The sequence below is a fragment of the Hibiscus syriacus genome, unplaced genomic scaffold, assembly GCF_006381635.1.
Source record: "Hibiscus syriacus cultivar Baekdansim isolate YM2019G1 unplaced genomic scaffold, ASM638163v2 tig00110378_pilon, whole genome shotgun sequence".
Taxonomy (NCBI): domain Eukaryota; kingdom Viridiplantae; phylum Streptophyta; class Magnoliopsida; order Malvales; family Malvaceae; genus Hibiscus; species Hibiscus syriacus.
The window spans coordinates 1-21,633 of NW_024062712.1; the positions used below are offsets into that span (position 1 = coordinate 1).

A 21,633-nucleotide genomic window follows, 5' to 3' on the forward strand; every position below is an offset into this window, starting at 1 on the left:
AACCTATAATATGTAAAATTGAGTGGAAGATCATTCTTAATTACATACGGTTTTATGAAAACGATTCATTGCGGGTCATTGACTTAGGAATAACATACATTTTCCCCCCAATGGCTTAGTCAGCTGACTATGATTCACATAAATGAAATCTAAAAAATTGTGACTTCTAATAGCAATATTAACAAGCGTAGCTTTCACTGTGGCACTCTGATAATCAAAACATGTTCAAGGGAGAAACTTAATCTCACTTACGTCTACAAAGTTGATTAAAAAATGATAGTCTAATCGAATCTTATTCTAATAAATCACTCATCTCTCTGATGAGATCACCTTTTCACACATATATTGTTGAGGAACAAAACTTCATTTTCTAGTCTTATGATAACATTTTACACTTATCTAGTACCTTTATCCATAATTCCTAAAGTACTTTCTTAGCTATATACGATGAGAGACTATGCTCCCAACTCGAAATCTTTCCTGACATATTTTTGCACATGATATGACAAAAACTCACTAGAGTTCTCATTCACAATTTACCTCTCAAAATTTTCTTATAGGTTTATCTTTGTTACACATTTATTAGACAAGGTTAACATATTAACTTACCAATCAACGATAGACGAACGACATCAGAGTTTCAGTCTGTGAGTAAACTTTGTAACTTTGAAGGTATGTAGCCGACCAGATTAACCTAGAACCGACTAAACTCTGATTCTGATACCACTAAATGTAACACCTAAATCCCATTTTGAGTGTCACACAGAATCACCAAAGTGACTAACCATTTTTTTATCTCTGATAACATACTCACTTAAAAAACATTTACATAAGTATGAAAACATAATCATTTATGAAAGTGGGGCCCTAATTTAGAAACTCGATAAATAAATAAAATTGAAATGTTACAAGTTACCCATTTCAAACCATGACCTCTACATGCCCCTAAACCGATATCATTATACTCTAGTATTCCACTGATTCCTCCGCGATATCACTATCCTAACACTTTACGAAATCTAAAACCTACGAACAAAAATACATTCCAAACGCTGAGCTTGCAAGCCCCTGTCACATAATACCTCTACATACTACATTCATAAAAAGCATGCTAACAAGTACACTTTGATAATAATATTACTATGCCATCAAGCTACTAAACCATATAAGTCCTCTGTCATAATGGTTTGAGTCTCATGCTTCCCTTAGTCTAATGCTAAGAGCCTGGCATAATGTACATGTACTGGTTCTAACCATAATAGCATGATATTATACATTATCATATGCAACACACAATCAACACACAACTGGGTAGACATCAGGTGTGGTCGGAGGGTTTGCTACATCTAGAGATGTACCTCGACTAATTTACTTCGTCGAGTCTTGGGACATCTATGCCCAGTTAGCAACTAAGTGTTTTGCACACTTAGTGAGCTATATATCTGGATATTTAACAAACAGATGATCATCGTGTACACACATGCATACAAGGATGGTCATAGACCACATATCATCAATGCTTCACAAGGGCAAATAAGGTAGTTCGACTACTCGATATCATAACTCAACATAACTAAGTGAGGTCATCCCCTCACCTGCTACTATCTCACACGTTCTCTCCTATAGAATGTTATAAAAGGGTTTTATTAGTCTTTTAAATATATTGTTTATTAAATAGATTGTTTTGGTCATTTAACATTGAAGGCGTTTTATGATTTTTATGAAAAATAATGTTATTACTATTCACTTAATGTATTATCTGCTAGCATGGCGTTCGACTCGGGTTCATTATTTAGTGGCAACACTCTAGTCACTCTCATCATGTTTCCTTCAATTCATCTTGACATAGAATGACAACTTGTACGCTATCGTCAAGAATAAGTAACTCAGGTGTACCTACTGTTCCCGAGTATCTACCAAGTGATTAGTTTTATAACGTCACTACATGAAGTTCTCAAGCTTTTTATTGTATTCATTCATTGTTCTCACTTGTAAGTTCATTAGAGGAGTTTTTGGTGGTACAACACCCCTTATTGAGCCTTTAAGCTAAAGTTGGTTTCTTACCTAATTCAGTACGATGGTACCAATATTAAACCCTCAGTCGATACTGGCACTTCAATATTGATATTCACTCTAGTAATTGATACCAAATATGCGTTCTGAGATGATAAAGCCTTGTAGTATCAATACATCTTAGGTTCCGATACTAAATATGGATACTAGAATTTGTGACTTAACAATGGTATCGACACCTCACCCTTTGGTATCGACACCTCACCCTTTGGTATGAACTTAACGAACATATCCATACTCTATGATAGAGTATCGATACTACCTATCCAAAAACTCTGATATTATTAATTTACGATGTTCTTATTGAGTCTTCTTGACCATATCTGGTTATAGAGCTAAACATCTCATTGATTATTTAACCAATATGCAACCCAATCTATTAATCGTATAGACTATTTCCTTCATTGAAACCCATAGGGGCAATTTAATAATTTTAACCCCTAAGGGCATTTTAGTAACCTCACACACTCGAGCTAGATGTTTGATCTCAAAATATATTAAAATCCTAACTCTTGAGTTTATTTGACCTCTTAAAGTTACTAAACACTTTAGGTATTGATACCAAGCCTCTGTATGGATAAACATCTTTAGTATGTATACCAGTTCAATCGATATAGATACCAACTTATCTAGTATAGATATCAATCCTCTGGTATGGATACCAGTTTATCCGGTACGTATACCAATGGTATCGATACCAACCATCCGATGTCCATACCGAGCTATAAGTATCGATACTACAATCCTCGGTATCGATACCAAAGGGTATCGATACCAAAGGGCTGATATAGATACAAGTTCAACCAGTATCGATACCAAGACCTAGAAATCTCATTTTTCACATAGGATATGAACAATATTGATACCAGTTCATCCAGTGTCGATATTGTTGGCCAGAATCACAATGTTTTGCTTGGAAAACACCCCTAAACTAACCCCAAACACTTGTCTTAAGGTTTAAGTTGGTAACTGGAGCTTATAAAGGTTATTATGGGCCATCATACATCATTTTTACACCCATCCATCATAAAAAATGTATATGACATAAAATTAAGCACCCAACCCCCACATGCTTCACCATCCCTATACAATCAAGTTATGCTAAATGTTATGTACTACAAGTAGTAAGGAAGAGTTATAGTGCGTTACCTTAGCTCCTAGATACACAAAAACCTCTCTAACTTACCCAAGAATCAACTTTTTCTTGACCTAGCTCTTTGTGGAGTTCTTGGCCACTTTTTGACCACCAAATGCCAACCCACGGTTCCACATAAAAGAAGAACACTTGTTAAACAAGTAAACCATAAGAAAAACGAATGGAAGTTGTAACCGTAATATATAGAAGTATAAATTTGGACATGTTCTATATGTATCATGAATTAAATCTTACTAAATAAGGAGAGAATATACAAATACGACGAATTCAAGCATCGAATCTCTAAGCAAATCCAATCATTTTTGTTTAGTAATTACAGTCTAATTAAACCTGATTGGAATTCAAATAATTAAAATTTATATTGCTTTCACTTTTTAGGTCAAGCTCAATTTGAGGTAAACTTGTAGTGTTAGTGGAGAATTACTGAAAGTGTGTGAGCTAATAAGCCAAATTTAGAGTTGACTTGTATTAAACTTTACCTAATCTGTCCTCCAAATTAAAAGGCAAATCACTCTATTATCAACTGGTTAGTTCAAGTGGTAAGAAGTTTGATATTCATTTAAACAAGTTTCAAGTTCGAGTCCTTCTATATGCAGAAAATCCCCACTGGAGATTCACTCACCAAAGCTAGAAGTGCGACCTAGGTCGGTATGGATTAATTAAGGCAGAAGCCTTGGGAACCTAAAGGTAAAAAAAGGACAAAGCACTCTAGGGGAAAAAGGTTGCTTTAGTGGAAATGTACAATCCAATAACCAAGCTTGGTTGAGTTTCAAAACCACACCCGCCTTTAAATTTGAACTATTAACAATTCACTCCCCCTCCCTTGTAAAAATTTATAGATCATTTAAACAAGTTTCAAGTTCGAGTCCTTATATATGCAGAAAATCCCCACTGGAGATTCACTCACCAAAATCAGAAGTGCGACCTAGGTCGGTCTGAATTAATCAAGGTAGAAGTCTTGGGAACCTAAAGGTAAAAAAAAAGGACAAAGCACTCTAGGGGAAAAAGGTTGCTTTAGTGGAAATGTACAACCCAATAACCAAGCTTGGTTGAGTTTCAAACCCACACCCACCTTTAAATTTGAACTATTAACAATTCACTCCCCCTCCCTTGTAAAAATTTATAGATCATTTGAGGACCAAAGTTGTTATTTAACAATTAATGATGCTTTATAAATTTCCACCCTTCTCAGAATACAACTTGTAAGCTAAACATTGCCATGGAAATGGAGATGGAGTTGTCTTCTCTTGTTTCTCTCGTTGTACCTATTATTCTTCTCGTACTTCCTGTTATTCTCGTTGCCACCTTTGCACTCAGAACCGAACCCAGATCAAGTAGCGCCAAAGGGCTTCCACCAGGGAGCTTTGGATGGTGGATCATGGGTGAAACTCTCGAGTTCATGTTTGGGAACCCGGAAAATTTCATGCTTTCTCGGATGAGAAAATATTCTCCACATATTTTCAAAACAAAGATTATGGGTGAAGAAACTGCCGTCATATGCGGTCCTGAAGGACACAAGTTCTTGTTCTCCAACCAACAGAAACTGCCGGGATTCTTGAAACACGAAGCGCTCGTGAGGTATTTGGACAAAATGGACGCCATAACGCAGCAGCAAATGAATAAATACTGGGAAAACAGAGACCAAGTCGAGGCCTTTACGCTTTCGAAGACGTTAACGTTAACACTCGCGTGTCGTTTCTTCCTGGGCATCGATGAACCCGAGCGTATCTCTCGGCTCGTTAACCACTTCGACAACATAACCGTGGGGATGCATTCGCTGCCTTTGGATTTCCCGGGGACCGGTTTTTACAAAGCGAACAAGGCGGCGAAGGCGATCCGGCGGGAGCTTAAAGAAGTTATAAAGGAGAAGAAAGCTTCCATGGTGGCGGGAGCCGCCATGCAAGACGTACTTTGTCATATGATCGTGACCACCGATGAGGCCGGAAAATTCATGGCGGAGACTGAGATCGCCGATAAGATTATGGGATTGCTGGTTGCCGGATACAGTACCGTGGCTACTGCCATGACTTTCTTCATGAAATATGTTGGCGAAAGGCCTGATATTTATGCCAAAATTCTAGCAGGTAATCACACTAGGATGTTATAATTAGGCATAACGATTTAATTCTTCTCCCTATCTAGTTCTAACCCCGTCCCTGAATGCAGAACAATTAGAAGTGGAAAGTGGGAAAAAAGCAGGGAAGCTCTTGGAATGGGATGACATTCAGAAAATGAAGTATTCGTGGAATGTGATATGCGAAGTGATGAGACTGACGCCTGCGCTTCAAGGAACATTCAGAGTCCCCTCTCTGATTTTACTTATGCAGGTTACACTGTTCCCAAAGGTTGGAAGGTATGTATATATTCCAAGTTTTTTTTTTAAAATCTCTAAGGCTAAAACTTTTAACATCGTGTGTGTGTGTGTGTTGCAGATATATTGGACAGTGAGCACAACAAACAAGAACCCGGAATACTTCCCAGAACCGCAGAAATTCGATCCATCCAGATACGATGAAGGAAACAAGTTGCCAGCATTTGCGTTTGTTCCGTTCGGAGGGGGGCCTCGAACGTGTCCAGGCAAAGAATACGCACGCCTCGCTATTCTCACATTCGTGCATAACGTTGTGAAAAGGTTTGAGTGGGAGATGGTGAATCCCAAGGAAAAGATTCTGTGGCGTATGATGCCAACCCCAGCTAATGCCCTCCCCATTCGTCTATCTCCACGTTATTCAACAACCTTCTAGACTTTTTTATCGTCCCCTGCCCCAACACCGGATGTTGTGATAAAAACATTAAAATCTATGATTGGATTGGATGGGGCATAGTTTAAATACGAATCACGTATAACGGTAATGCATGACATAAATTGATATGATATTATTGTATCCTAGAATCTTTTACTTTCCTTCTTTCTTTTTTCACTTTCTTCTTTAATTGAAAAGGAAGATACAACCGAACAGAAGGAAGCGTTGGTGTCTTCCCTTTTCATTACAATGGTTGAATAATAAGATCCGACCCTATCTTATACCAACTTCCTTTTCCCCCCGTTTTGAATGTCTTAACTTTAGCTCTTAGCCAACAATTTTTAGCTTTATCATATTCAATATGTATTATTTGAAATTAGAATTGCAAGTAATTAGTGTAGTGTGTTAACCCACCAATCCCCATCTCCCGATTTGGTTTATTGCACGGATGGACATAACAAAGGGCCACGATCCCGACTTGACCCAACACAAAATCCAGTCACTCGATTAAGATCATTAAATGCAATTAACAATAATTTGTCATAGTTTTAGAACAATTTCTCTTTTTTTTATTGAGGTTTTAGAACATTTTCAAAATTTAAAAACGTTACACATTTTTAATATATTTTTTGAGTATTTTCAAATAAGCATATATAAATGTCTAGAAAATATTTGAAAAGCACAGATAAATACGAAACATACCAGTAGCGGTACATGCTAATACCGAAATAAAAAAACTGTACATCCACCGATACAGTTCAGACTATTTCGATACTTGATCAAACGCCATTTATCTTTTTGATTTTGGAGACATCATTTAAGAACAGTTCGTAAATGGAAAGTGGCCCAGCAATTTCTTTCTTCTCACTCTTCTCTTCCGATTGCTTCAAGTCAGTCAAAAACGCTAAAGACCTCAACCTTTGTGATGAAATATAAGACACAAAAAGAACAAATTAAAAAACTAGAATGAAATCAAATAAAGACTCAAAGGTAATACAGTCTAAAGCTGAACATGGTACTCCTTTGGACATGTTGCTGAATTCCCTATTAAACGAGGTACTAAGTAGAATACAAGTATGCGTCCACTGTCTAGGATGGATTTTCGAAAATTGAACATGTACATAGAATACCCTAAAACATGAATATGGAACACAATTACTTGACCAAATAAAATGTAAAGACAAAAGTAACATAAAGCTATGTAAACAGAGAACATCTATATGAAGAATATTGCCTTCTGCAACTCTTCCATGCATCGATCATACTAAATGACAATTTTTCTTCTTATTTTTTATTTGGCATCCATGGAAAAGATGCATGATTATTAACTACAAATAACAAAAGTAACACAAGTTACTTAACTACCATTGGACACACTCTGCCAAGCTATCCACAAGGGTTCTCCTCAAGGATCAAAAGCTATGTTACTCAGACTAATTCAAGGACGAGCATCATATACAAGTATATATCTCCAATCCATGCATACAGTTTTATGTTTTAGACAAAATTGTTGATCACATCCACGTACTAGGGAAGAAATGAGAAGTCGGGGGTAACATAGATCAAGCAACATATTTTAATTAAGAAATTTTAATACTAACAATAAAATACCTCAAGGAAAATCCCCCATAGAAATATAGCCACCAAAACTCTTATAAATGCAACTACAAAGTTTAGATTAAAGATAAAGCATACACATCCAACATGATAAACATTCACGAGTGAAGTTTTCTCTCCAAGACTCAAACAAGGCAACATAAGTTTACACAAACATATGAAATGCAGAAAACCTGCATGCTGATCTCTTCAGAAGATTCAGCTTCATGAAATGACTGAACTAGTCCTAGTTAATCTCTAGCACAGATTGGTGGCAAAATATAATCTATCAGTCCAGCAAAATAGACAATAGAAACAATTGGAAGCTGAAATATGCCGTACCAAATCAAAAGCACTCCTACTGCTGCTGCTGATTCTGTTGCTGGTTTTGCGGAGGTGGCGGCATTCCAGGGCGTGGCGGTCCGAAACCAGGGACAGCACCCGGAGGAGGAGGCATTCCCGGCCGTTGTGGAGGTGCACCAGGCATCCCAGGCCTCGGAGGTGGCGGACCAGGGGGGGCTCTCATCATTGGTCCCGGAGATGGAACCATCGGCCTCTGACCAAATTGTGGTGGTGAGACTTGGTATTGCTGAGGCGGCCTTACTCCAAATGCTGGTGGCGGTACCGAAGGAGGTGGGCCGCGTTGCATCTGAGGTTGCTGTGGCTGACCAGGGTAAGCCCCGGGCGGCATTTGCCCAGGCGGACGTATCACAGGTGGACCTCCACCAGGAGCAGGGTAAGGCATCGGAGGAGCCGAAAGCTGCGGAATCGACGGGCGTGAAATCTGGGGCTGCATCATCCTGGGAGCCGGACCACCAACGCCACGAACGGGCCCAGCAAGACCCGGCTGCGCTTGAACGAAAGGACCGGTAGGGATACCACGGCCACCAGCACAACCAATACCAGGTCCAGGGACGGCATTAGCGGCGGCGGACTTAGAACGAGACTCTTCAGGAGGAGGAGGACCCTCGACGGTCATAGAGATAACCTCTTCGCCACGGACAAGTACAAGCCCAAGCGTTCGACGATCTTCACGTTCCTCGTTAGTGCTAGGGTTTTTCTTCCCTTTAGCAGGAGGAAGCTTGCGAAACTCCTCGCAGTCGCCGATGACGAGATTCAAGTGGCGATCGAAAGCCATGAATTTGCCCACCAGCTGCCGCCCGTCTTGGATAGTGACCCGCATCCGGTAGTTGATGAACTGCAGCATTTTGGAACTCTTTGACAGCGACATTTTGGCGACTCACAGTGCCGAACGGGGAGATTTAGGAAGAGGAGAAAAAACCCTAGCTAGGGTTTTGCAGAGAAATCTGTTCTATTTGACCCCTGGTTGCCTCGTATGCCCATAATAATATAGTAAATAGGCAATAGGTTAGACCCAAAAACCTTGGCTGGGTCAAAATATGCATATAGTCGCAAACTCGCAATCCTCTTTTACTCTTTTTCCGTATTATTTTTATTTTACGATCTACCAATATCTCTATATATTATAACAAGAAAATCAAATCAGCTTTATCTTCAAATACACATAGATATATGTATATTAATAGAAGTTTTAATTGAGTCCGAAGTAATAAATTAACTTATGTATATCATATAATGAATCGGCTACTCAGTATAACTAAATTCCCAAGTAATGGGAAATAATAGCAGTTGCCTGAATTTCCCCTCCCCTCTTCTATGCCAAACATCGAAGAAAAACAGCCGAAATCCGAGCTGTTTGGGGTATGCTATTAAGCCCTAAATTCTTTCTTTTACTACATAAAACCATCATCTATGATGAACTGTATCCGGCACGGTGCTCCTTTTGCCATCTCCATGCAATCTGTAAACTCTCCACGAGATCGGTATATCGAGCTGTCCAGTTCAGTTCTTGCTTTATCTTGGGTGGGTCGCTGAACACTTCTGCGTAATCTCCTGGCCGACGGGGAAGATAATCGACTTTTATATCCGCTCCTGTGGCTTTCTTACATGCCTCTACAAACTCCTTCACCGATCATCCTTTTCCCGTGCCGACGTTGTAGATTCCAACATTACGAGGCTTTGCATGTTGGAGGGCTTTAACGTGAGCATCGTCCAGGCAGTAACGTCGATGTAATCACGTATGCAAGTTCCGTTGTGTGTTTTGTAGTCCGTTCCCTTCACCTTCTGATATATGCACCAGGGTTTAATAAGCAAGCACTTGAGACCATGAGTAAAGTGAAGGGGGTGAAAGGTATAGCCTACCTTGATGCCAGGAATGATGCCACGAGCTGCATCGAAACAAGCACCCGAAATTCTTCCTTGGTCACGCACCGGGTCTTGGAGCTTTGCCTAATCTTCCTTCCGGATCCGATCCAATCACATTGAAGTATCTGAAAGTCGTTCCACCAAAAAGGAAAACATATTGTTGGAACATGATAATCTGCATATCCAAATTCTCGGAACACTTGGAAAGAGAAAAGAATACAAACCTTACGATCATAATGGCCATGTCTGAATTCTTAGAGAAATCCAGAATCATATCCTCAGCCATCTTCTTAGCTTTTCCATATGGATTGATTGGAGCCTGAGTAGGTTCCGAAACAAATGTCAGTTGCCGTAAACTATAACCGCTATATCAGAATATAACTAAGCATTAAGCAATGTTTGCAGCTTGCCTGTGGGGTTTCTTCAGTGATCGACATATTTTCAGGCTCGCCGTACGTTGCACATGTACTAGAATATATCAAAGTCGGAACAACGAGAGCAGCCATCGACTGCAGGACCGTCAAGGTGTTCGAAGTAATGTTATGATGTCGTATGGCCAAACATACAATTGATATAATCATAGTTTAAATACCATGGAAAGATATATTTCGAATAATAAATCGTAAAGGAGACTTACCGGAGAGGATCCATCGTGCTCTCCCCAACATATGCAACTGCCGCAAAGTGCATAACGGCATTGAATGCATTTTCCGAGAATATTTTATCCACCTAAAATATGAAGTCAAGGAAACAGTAGGCAACACATCCATGTTTAAATGTACAACAATCGTAATAATTTTCATTAGGATACGACTTCTGCATCGCCAAGATCGGCATAGATGAACTGAAGCCTTCCAGGTTCTGGAAATAATTCCTGTAGAACCTTGACAGCACCCATGTTTCCACGAGAAAGATTGTCCTGCAAAAGAAGCCACTCCTTCCTTAAAACCAACCAAATTAGAAACGAGATTGTTACATATATGCTAAACTTAAAAACATATCACAATTGTTACTCGGTAGTTCTCCTTGAGAAGTCACAAAGCAGCATGCGAACCGATATATCCGGCACCACCAGTTACAAGAACATGAGTTACCCCTTCTTCGTGTTGGGAGAACTGGAAGAAAAAGGACAGGGGAGTCAATAACAGAGAAAAGATGTCGGAAGTTGAAACATTATACAACTTTTTAAACAGAAACTGTGACGATTTTCCTCGAATATTAACCACAATCAAGAGAACAGTTCGATTAATCGAAACCTCAAGGAAAATCGCATAGGGACATGCAACAATTATTGCTCTTTTAAGAACCGAACGGCCAAAAAACTTGTTTCAACTCATCAGTTGACACCAATCCCGGGTTTGATCCCTAGACTACACCTTCCCGGCTTCGAAAATAACAATCTTTAAATAGGGGGAATGGATCAATATTAGCATGCAATTAACAATTATGGCTATATGCGGTTCAATTATCAAACTAACCAAGATATCTGCAACATTTCTGTATGCAATATGTATATAAGAAATAGCCAAATATTACATGACTGGAAGCACTAAAGGATGGATATCTCTTGAGCATGATGATACATAAGGCCGTGAGTACCACAGCCATAAGGACTTTCCCGACCAAATTGCTCTTCCTTTTCGGATCAGGGTGTTGTTCCACGGCTACATACAAAAACAAAGCCAGCAACAAATTAACACTAGCATTGCATTCAAACACCAGCAAGTCGTATTTAATATGTGGATTAAGCAACAAATTGTAACTAAGAAAAGGAAATGTTACCGGCAAACGGCATGGCTCGAGTCGACCTAGTCTGGCTTCTTCCTCTTGAAGAATTCAGCATTTGGAAAAGGCTTCAAATGAATTTCTGGTATGCAGAACAATAACCACACTCGATTTCAATGATGAAATCAAATGACCCTTCCTCGGACATGCTTTTCTAGCATATGTGCTGCAATATACAAACTGTAACACCCCAACCGTATCCGACCCGGATACAAGTCCGAAGTGTCACATTGACTTTTCAAACATTTATTCGTATAAAATAGTGAGTAATTTAAAACTTTTATAACATATAAATGACTCGTTTACATAAAAGACATTTTCATTACTACAAAACCAATCAGAGCATGTATCTTTCACTTATTATTTTCATATAACTATTCGAAACATTTATAAAACGGTTCATAGCTTAAACAATAGATTCTTTTGGAAAACATGCCAACTAGAACTTTATATACTAAAATACATATTATTCACATCTTTTCTGATCTGACCTTTAGTAAGGAGAACTGACCTTTCTTGCTCCAAATTGCTCTTTCCTCTTCTCGAAACCTACGTGTAAATCACTTACACGCTAAGTCAAAGACTTAGTGAGGCATATAAACATATAAGGTAAACGGTAACTAATAATCATACCTAAACAATTCTTACTATCATTTCATACCACTCATACTTTTACATGTAACGAATATATGCATACATATATGTCATTATCATTCATATATCTTATCTCATGTTCCTATGATCTCTTATGTCCATATCATATAACATATACCATAACCAATTGCACATACACATACCATGTCATGTAAACCATATATATATAGTATCATAAAACACGTACACCCAATCAATTATATTATCATCTTCATTTCTTTCTTATTTTATAACTATCATTGATTCCTTTCATCATATAGTCTTATAAGTTACCATTTGTACAATCAATATCACACATGAAATTCTACAAGGGAACAAACATATTATCCTATCACTTTATTAATATTATCTATTTAATAGCCCATGATACTCATGTGAGAACTAAAGATATGCGAGTACATAGAGGTTGTGCACTAATGCTGTCACCACAGCTCATATAATTGCACTGAAGTGCCACGTAGAATTGCACCGGAGTGCCGCGTAGAATTTCACTGTAGTGCCATATAATAATGTCCATAAGGACCACATATCATTCCTTAAGAATCATATACATATACTAGGGATCAAGTATGTGTCTCACCAGACTTCACACCTGTTCCAAAGAATACATATATGTCCCGAAGGACCGCATATCATTCCTTAAGAATCATATACATATGCCAAGGATCAAGTATGTGTCTCACCATACTTCACACATGTTCCAAAGAATACATATATGTCCCGAAGGACCACATAGACCCTCGACTCTTGGCATGCCAACTATACCCCTAGCTCTCATGACACATAACATGGGCATTATCTTTTATATCCTTTTACATATTCATGTAACCATATCATATATTCATATAAGCTCATGGTTTCATTCACATATACATGTAATGACGTAGTTTCTTTCATGTAATTCATGTCACTTTTCATATGAATTCATATTCATATGTCACATAGGATTCATCCTCATGTATCACATATACTTTCTCTTTCATATGGCTCATAACATTTCTCATGTGTTCATATTACATGTAACTCATTGTCATCTTATCATGTTATCACATAAACATATAATCTTACAATACATACAAAACATATCAATACCTATATTCGCATATACCTATCACTTCATTATCCTTATTATTATTCTTATCATCACCATTAATCCCTTTTACTTACCATATTCATATCAATAACACATATACCCATGCACACATATAAATCATAACAAATACATACTTCTATGAATTCATGTTTTTCACTATTGGAAATAGACTTATCACAAGTCTTATTTTCCCTTGAACCTCATATACTAGAGAATGTGCACTCACCTTAGCTTTGCTTTGATTCGATTATAATCCTTCAATTGATCCGGAACGGGATCATGTTCTATATCTACATCATCATACATAGATCTATATTAGTATTATAACTAATATACTCTAATGGTTCACTCTTTAGACCAAGAGAAAAGTCAATTTCATCTTTTAATGAAGGTATGCATCGATGCACTACTGATGCATCGATGCATAAAATGTATTTGATGTTGTATTATTACTGGGATGCATCGATGCATGACTTATGCATCGATGCACTAATTGCATTCGATGTTTCCTTATTAATGGGATGCATCGATGCACTACTTATGCATCGATGCACAAATTGCATTCGATGTATTTATTTTAAAAGAGTGCATCGATGCACTACCAATGCATCGATACACCTTCAAACAATTTCTGGGTGTTAACATTGATGCATCGGTGCACTATGAATATGCATCGATGCACTCTGCCCAGAACCTCTTTTTGAACCCGAAAAATCCTTCTTTTTGGATTAAATCCTTCATTTTCAACCCCTTTCATATTCCTAACTTTCATATACATAATTAAACTCATTAATATTCATTTATCTCATCTTTAACCTTAATATCCTCTCCTCTTTAGGAATTTCAAGAATCATACCTTATTTTCCACATGTTTCAAATCCAATTCTAACACTTAATACTTCTTAATTAAGCTGATGGCAAGTCAAATCCAACTTTAGAACTTCAAAAACCTTTCTATAACAAAAGTTCATTTATAAACCCTTAATAGAAATTCCTTTCTAATTCTCTCTTTGGTGTTTTAAACTTATATAAGCTTTCCTTAAGCTTATATAACCCTCAAAGACTCAAATCCAACTTAAAACTTTCAAGAAATCAAAAGCTAAATCAAACTTACCTTTGCTCTTGGCTTCCACGTGAAGAAGAAGAAGAAAGAAGAAGAGAATTCTCCCTTTCCACGTGTATATAATTCCATTTTTTTCCTTAAATGATCAAATGACCATTTTACCCTTTATTTCCTTTAATATTTACTAAATAACCTTCATCATATATATCCAATAATCATTGAACTACTTCATTCTTCTACTTTAGTCATCAAATTCTGAAACTTTACAATTTGGTCACTAACCCATAATTTGGGATGTTACAAATCTCCCCTCCTTTTAAAAAAATTCGTCCTCGAATTTTCACTGCACATCCTGAAAAGGACATATCTTCTAACGTTCTCATGCTGCTTTCTGAACTTATCTTTTGTATCATCTTTAATAACTTGGTTCTTATCTTTTCAATTATTCGACTACCTTTTTACTTTATATCTCCTATCATGTCACTTATCAGATAGACAATAACATTAATTCTTATTACTTAAACTCATAAATCAATCAAATTCCTTGTAAATCTTCAATTGTCTTTCAAGAATCACCAAACTTTTATTTCATCCTTACTTGACTGACTCCAAAACTTCCTTAATACATATAAATCTTTATTCATTTCTCTGACTACATCCACTTGACCAAGAAACATAACCTTAAATCTTCATCATAACTGATTAAACATACACTTTGCATAACTAAACAATTTCTCATATTACCTGACATGCCTTTCTTACTTCTGGTTAAACTTATAACCTATATCTCAACATAATCTTTATCACATCTAATTCTTTAAACTTCATCCTTTCATTTTCTTCATAACTCAAAATATTCTTATACGCCAATCATATCTTTTTTCATGTTTACATACTCTTTTCTTATCACTTAAACTTATCTCTGATTACCAGTCTTTATTATATCCTTATAATTTTACTAATCAACTTCACTTATACAAAACCTCATTCTTATCGTATCTTTCTTGTATTTTCTTCCTTCAAAATTTTCTTTAAAAGACATAAATATTTATCTCCTTGCCTATATCATATCTATATGATCAAAATATACAACCACATCCAGATTCGTATCTCATTTGATTAACTTACTTTATGTTTCCTTCAAATCTGATAATTCTAACATCCATGCCATTACAGCTAATTAATAACAACTTTTCAATCTAGGGCGTAAGCCCTGATCAAATTAATCTTACACATCATTTCAGTTAAAATCAACCGAGTGTAATTCACTTATTGAACCCATACTCTCATTCATATACAGTATTATGCCTTGTCTCCTTTATTACCTTCATCGAACCATTCATATACATTCTTTGCAGTCGGAATTATTTCAACAATAGTTTACTCAACTAATCAAATAAACATTCAATCTCATACACCATTTCACTTCCATTATTCAAGCTTAACATTCTAACTTCCTTTATTTATAAACTGATCATTGATGTACCCATACTTAAACTCTTCTTATAAATCCTTAGTTTTACTCAAACATTTGAATCCTCACTTCCTTCACTCTATCACTTTACTATAATCACAGTATACAACTGTATCCAGATTCACTTCATATTTGGTTATCATAACCTACCATATCTTGAAATCTTGTAATTTCAATACATTCCGTCCCATAATCTTGTTAGCCCACGCTAACTCTTTCCATCTTAAATACAAAAACAGTATCTACCTCACTTGATACATTTAAAATACTTCTTATCCTTCACATTATTTAATTTCTAGCAAAACACTTAATCCATTCCTTGATCTTTATCCATTTATCCTTTTATAATCCGCATTGTCTTAAACATAACTAAACCATATCATGTTCTTCATAATCCCATGCTCTTTATATCACATATATTTATCCATAATTATCACTCCTTATCACATTTTCATTACTTTGATAGTCAACTTTACTCGCACAAACCTTATTCTTTACTATTCTTATACTTATGTTTTCTCCACTTGTTTAAAAAAAATCACCAGATTTCAATACTTTTTCTGCTTCGATTTACATAACTTCTAAAAGAGCTTTTAACCCAATTCACAAGGGTTGTCTTTAACCCTGACTTATCCTCAATTAACTCTTTATTTAATCTTTCAAGATCAACCCTACTATTGGAGTCTATCGAACTCTCATCTGATTTGATTCTCTGACGGAGAATACAACTAATTCATGTCTGGTTTAAAGTTGAACCAGAATCTCTACCTTTCTTTGATGGTGCTAAAATTCTATGAAGCACTAATTCTCTTAATCATCTAAGATTTTATTTCTCCAAACTTTTCGTTCTGAGCTTTTTCTCTTTAAAGCTTTAACACAATTAAACATTCCTTGAAACGATAACAAATTCAAAACCAGTAACACTCTTTTAATTTAAGGCGCTAGTCCTAACAAAATATCACATGTATCATTTCCAGTCAGAATTAACTCAGCAGCAATTCTGCTTAGCTTAATAAACTTATAATCATACTCATACAAGGTGTAATTCCCTTGTTTCAAGCTCGTGTATTCCAGTTTCATCTGTTTTATAAACTGGTCATCAATGCACTTATTCTTGAACTCTTATACAATTCTAATCACATCATTTAATCTTTTAACGTTCTTATGGTGACAATTGTCCACCATACTCTAACTTACCAAAGTAGTAACAAAACTACTCAATTCAACATCTCCACTTTGAAAAAAATGAAAACCTTCTATCATATCATTCAACCAAAGGTCTATAACAATAGAACCTTCCTCAAATCCACCCTTGAACTTGGGTGCTCGCAACTTTATCAACTAATTTGATACATTCATTCTATGAGTTAAAGAAGTATAAATTGAAAACACAACAGAACATTCTTCAATCATGAAGAATAATTTTCCAAATTTTATACAGGCATTTCCTGAGGTGTTCGCTCTTCTCCCTGCCTGGCCATGGCAGGTGAATGCTATTACCTTCAGGTTTATTACCTTTCACTTCTTTCGAAGCTCTTATTATCATACTTATATTATCACATAATAATCTATTTTTTTTATTAGCAAGACAGCATACTCCTTACACTATCAGATCAGAATTTTTTTCACTTTGAGTAGGCATGTACACTTTTTAAAACACTTCTGACTTCGATTTAAGCCTAGAATCGGCTAAACCGTAGCTCTGATACCATTAAATGTAACACCCCCAACCCGTATCCGACCCGATACAAGTCGAAGTGTCACATTGACTTTTCAAACATTTATTCGTATAAAATAGTGAGTAATTTAAAACTTTTATAACATATAAATGACTCGTTTACATAAAAGACATTTTCATTATTACAAAACCAATCAGAGCATGTATCTTTCACTTATTATTTCCATATAACTATTCGAAACATTTATAAAACGGTTCATAGCTTAAATAATAGATTCTTTTGGAAAAACATACCAACTAGAACTTTATATACTAAAATACATATTATTCACATCTTTTCTGATCTAACCTTTAGTAAGGAGAACTGGCCTTTCTTGCTCCAAATTGCTCTTTCCTCTTCTCGAAACCTACGTGTAAATCACTTACACGCTAAGTCAAAGACTTAGTGAGGCATATAAACATATAAGGTAAACGGTAACTAATAATCATACCTAAACAATTCTTACTATCATTTCATACCACTCATACTTTTACATGTAACGAATATATGCATACATATATGTCATTATCATTCATATATCTTATCTCATGTTCCTATGATCTCTTATGTCCATATCATATAACATATACCATAACCAATTGCACATACACATACCATGTCATGTAAACCATATATATATAGTATCATAAAACACGTACACCCAATCAATTATATTATCATCTTCATTTCTTTCTTATTTTATCACTATCATTGATTCCTTTCATCATATAGTCTTATAAGTTACCATTTGTACAATCAATATCACACATGAAATTCCACAAGGGAACAAACATATTATCCTATCACTTTATTAATATTATCTATTTAATAGCCCATGATACTCCTATGAGAACTAAAGATATGCGAGTACATAGAGGTTGTGCACTAATGCTGTCACCACAACTCATATAATTGCACTGAAGTGCCACGTAGAATTGCACCGGAGTGCCGCGTAGAATTGCACCGTAGTGCCATATAATAATGTCCATAAGGACCACATATCATTCCTTAAGAATCATATACATATACTAGGGATCAAGTATGTGTCTCACCAGACTTCACACCTGTTCCAAAGAATACATATATGTCCCCCAAAGGACCACATATCATTCCTTAAGAATCATATACATATGCCAAGGATCAAGTATGTGTCTCACCAGACTTCACACATGTTCCAAAGAATACATATATGTCCCGAAGGACCACATAGACCCTCGACTCTTGGCATGCCAACTATACCCCTAGCTCTCATGACACATAACATGGGCATTATCTTTTATATCCTTTTACATATTCATGTAACCATATCATATATTCATATAAGCTCATGGTTTCATTCACATATACATGTAATGACGTAGTTTCTTTCATGTAATTCATATCACTTTTCATATGAATTCATATTCATATGTCACATAGGATTCACCCTCATGTATCACATATACTTTCTCTTTCATATGGCTCATAACATTTCTCATGTGTTCATATGACATGTAACTCATTGTCATCTTATCATGTTATCACATAAACATATCATCTTACAATACATACAAAACATATCAATACATATATTCACATATACCTATCACTTCATTATCCTTATTATTATTCTTATCATCACCATTAATCTCCTTTTACTTACCATATTCATATCAATAACACATATACCGATGCACACATATAAATCATAACAAATACATACTTCTATGAATTCATGTTTTTCACTATTGGAAATAGACTTATCACAAGTCTTATATACTAGAGAATGTGCACTCACCTTAGCTTTGCTTTGATTCGATTATAATCCTTCAATTGATCTGGAACGGGATCATGTTCTATATCTACATCATCATACATAGATCTATATTAGTATTATAACTAATATACTCTAATGGTTCACTCTTTAGACCAAGAGAAAAGTCAATTTCATCTTTTAATGAAGGTATGCATCGATGCACTACTGATGCATCGGTGCATAAAATGTATTCGATGTTGTATTATTACTGGGATGCATCGATGCATGACTTATGCATCGATGCACTAATTGCATTCGATGTTTCCTTATTAATGGGATGCATCGATGCACTACTTATGCATCGATGCACAAATTGCATTCGATGTATTTATTTTAAAAGAGTGCATCGATGCACTACCAATGCATCGATACACCTTCAAACAATTTCTGGGTTTTAACATTGATGCATCGGTGCACTATGAATATACATCGATGCACTCTGCCCAGAACCACTTTTTGAACCCGAAAAATCCTTCTTTTTGGATTAAATCCTTCATATTTCAACCCCTTTCATATTTCTAACTTTCATATACATAATTAAACTCATTAATATTCATTTATCTCATCTTTAACCTTAATATCCTCTCCTCTTTAGGAATTTCAAGAATCATACCCTATTTTCCACATGTTTCAAATCCAATTCTAACACTTAATACTTCTTAATTAAGCTGATGGCAAGTCAAATCTAACTTTAGAACTTCAAAAACCTTTCTATAACAAAAGTTCATTTATAAACCCTTAATAGAAATTCCTTTCTAATTCTATCTCTTTGGTGTTTTAAACTTATATAAGCTTATATAACCCTCAAAGACTCAAATCCAACTTAAAACTTTCAAGAAATCAAAAGCTAAATCAAACTTACTTTTGCTCTTGGCTTCCACGTGAAGAAGAAGAAGAAATGAGAAGAGAATTCTGGAGAATTCTCTCCCTTTCCACGTATATATAATTCTATTTTTTCCCTTAAATGATCAAATGACCATTTTACCCTCTATTTCCTTTAATAATTACTAAATAACCTTTATCATATATATCCAATAATCATTGAACTACTTCATTCTTCTACTTTAGTCATCAAATTCTGAAACTTTACAATTTGGTCACTAACCCATAATTTGGGATGTTACACAAACATATACACGCACATGAAGAACATAAGAGAAATGCATATATCGGAATCATGAAAAGAAAAAGCAATAATAATTGGACCCACTTTTTGACCAGAAATCCAAGATCTAACAGAACCGAAAAGCAAGAGATGTAAGAGAAATAAACCTCATTAGCAATTTCTTAAGGAACGAATCTTAAACCAAATGAAAACAGATGATTTGAATATCAAACATTTCATTTCATTTGTATTAAGCTAAGCAAATCTTAAGGAGCATCAATCAGCAAGGGAATTCAACGAGCAAATCAGGCTTCCATGGCAAAGAGATAACAGGGTTTAAGTTAAGTCGGGATCAACAGGAAAAAACCAGTTTACAAACACATGCATCTGTGAAATGCAAGGAATTTTTTTGAATTTAAAAAGGGAAAAGAGAGAACTGACCCACGAAGCTTGGAAACGTGACAGAGAAAAAGAGAGAGAAAAGCAAACGTTTGAAGGAAAGGAGAGAAAGAGAGATGAGTCCCTAGATTTGGGGTCAAACGAATGCGTCTAAATAATGAAAGCAGAGACCATAAAAGAGAGAAGAGGAGCTGATATAGGCGTTGTTTTCTCCGCGCCCATGGCGTCTTCAATGTCAACCGTCTATCAACCAAGCCATTGCTATTTGCTAAAATGTAATTCTCCTATTGGATTTCTCATTTTCCTCCCCCTCCATATTTCACTTCACTTTTTCAAAAAATATCTTGACAAAATTAATTTTGACTTTTGTTTAATTTAACATAATAATTATCTATAATTATTATACTCGTCAATGAGATAAAAAATTATTTCACAAGCACCTTTAAACAGTATTTAAAATTTTTAAATAATAAATATTAATTTTATTATTATTTGATTGAAGAAATTTTATTATTTCACAAGCACCTCTAAATTTTCGGATTGAAGAAGGAGATGAAGAAAGGTGCAAGCTTTTCTACTTCTCTAGCTTGAAAGAAGAAAGAATGAAAGAGAAAATATGAAATAAAGGAGAAGTTTTGGGGGAAGAGCAAGAGAAAAGTGGTATGTCTAAGCTCCCCTAAACCCACGTGAAATTCCGCTAGAAATCCTCCTAAATTAGCCCTGATTTTCTTCAATGGTAAAATTACACTCTA

The 21,633-nt window shown here is 35.8% G+C and overlaps 1 protein-coding gene and 2 pseudogenes across 1 annotated transcript; 1 reads left to right on the forward strand and 2 right to left on the reverse strand.

The window, feature by feature from the left end:
* Nucleotides 1-4,448: 4,448 nt before the first annotated feature.
* On the forward strand, nt 4,449-5,984 carry LOC120121707 (annotated as a pseudogene).
* Nucleotides 5,985-7,813: 1,829 nt separating this feature from the next.
* LOC120121719 (small nuclear ribonucleoprotein-associated protein B-like) lies at nt 7,814-8,815 on the reverse strand. Its single transcript, XM_039141023.1, has one exon. The coding sequence runs from the start codon at nt 8,798-8,800 to the stop codon at nt 7,928-7,930; it is 873 nt and encodes a 290-aa protein (XP_038996954.1). The 5' UTR covers nt 8,801-8,815; the 3' UTR covers nt 7,814-7,927.
* Nucleotides 8,816-9,340: 525 nt separating this feature from the next.
* Nucleotides 9,341-11,680, reverse strand: LOC120121718 (annotated as a pseudogene).
* Nucleotides 11,681-21,633: the final 9,953 nt, after the last annotated feature.